We start from the raw sequence: 930 nt of genomic DNA on the forward strand, positions 1-930 counted from the left end.
GTAAGGAGCGCGGCAGGCGACGGGCGAGCGACGACTTACCCGTCCATTGCACACACAAGAGACCCGTTGGGGACGGAGTGGAGGCGCCGGAATAGCAGGAACCGACTCAACGGCTCCGAGATATAGACTCACAAAATGGCGGAGACGCCCGAACACGTCCCCCGCGCGGACTTCCTATTGGCTCCCGCCGGGGACAGGGGGCGGGGCAAACGTCGCGGCCCCCTGCCGGCCCCTCCCAATGGCCAAAGTCCGGTGGGAGGCAGGGCCAAGGCGAACGGCAGGCGCTTATTGGTGGGAATGGCCGTTCGTCAAGGTTACGGAGGAGAAAGCTCGTGTAAAGGGGGAGGGGTGGTGCCACGTGATGACGTCTTGGCCAATGAGCTCCCCTGTGGCGTGTGGCTTCTCAGGAAGCCATCTTGAGAGTGGGTACGTGGCGAGTCAGGCGGCCGAAAGCGTGCTTCCCTTAGGCTGCCGCCATCTTGCATCCGGGCAGGAGCCGCCCACATCGGGCGTGAAGGCAAAGAGCGCCGCGTCGCCATCTTGGAACCGGGCAGGAAACCTCAGGGCCTCCATCTTGCTTGTGGGCACGTGACCAAAACTTCTAATTCAAACGCAGGCGAACGCCGCGGCCAGCGCGCTGGCAGCGGAGGCCGCTCTGCACCCCCCCTTGCAGGCCGGGGCTCGCCTCGCCTCCCTGGCTGGCCGCGGGGCCTGTGGGCCGATTGCATCCTTCTTCAACCCCGATTGCCTTTGTTCCGCCCGCAGCCCCAGCCCTGCCTGCAGGCCGCCCCGGGCTGCAGGGCTGCAGGCGGAGACCCGGGCCCAGTGCATAGTCCACAAGGAAAAGGAGACGCACAGCCTTGCCCTCGTGGGCTTCAGGGAGCCACCCGAAACGGGCTGAGGTCCACCAGGGCCCCCTGCTCATCTTCG

The 930-nt window shown here is 66.1% G+C and overlaps 1 protein-coding gene across 1 annotated transcript in view; it reads right to left on the reverse strand.

The window, feature by feature from the left end:
• PTBP1 (polypyrimidine tract binding protein 1) overlaps positions 1–123 on the reverse strand; it is a gene marked incomplete at its 3' end in the record, with an annotated part of 6229 nt that extends 6106 nt beyond the window's left edge. The window contains exon 1 of the mRNA XM_013008404.2: positions 40–123. Within this exon, the coding sequence (XP_012863858.1) occupies positions 40–47 (8 nt within the window). The remainder of the gene's footprint in view (positions 1–39) is intronic.
• Positions 124–930: the final 807 nt, after the last annotated feature.

Source organism: Echinops telfairi, unplaced genomic scaffold (assembly GCF_000313985.2).
Source record: "Echinops telfairi isolate 266 unplaced genomic scaffold, ASM31398v2 ScPeMD7_7459;HRSCAF=8497, whole genome shotgun sequence".
Taxonomy (NCBI): Eukaryota; Metazoa; Chordata; class Mammalia; order Afrosoricida; family Tenrecidae; genus Echinops; species Echinops telfairi.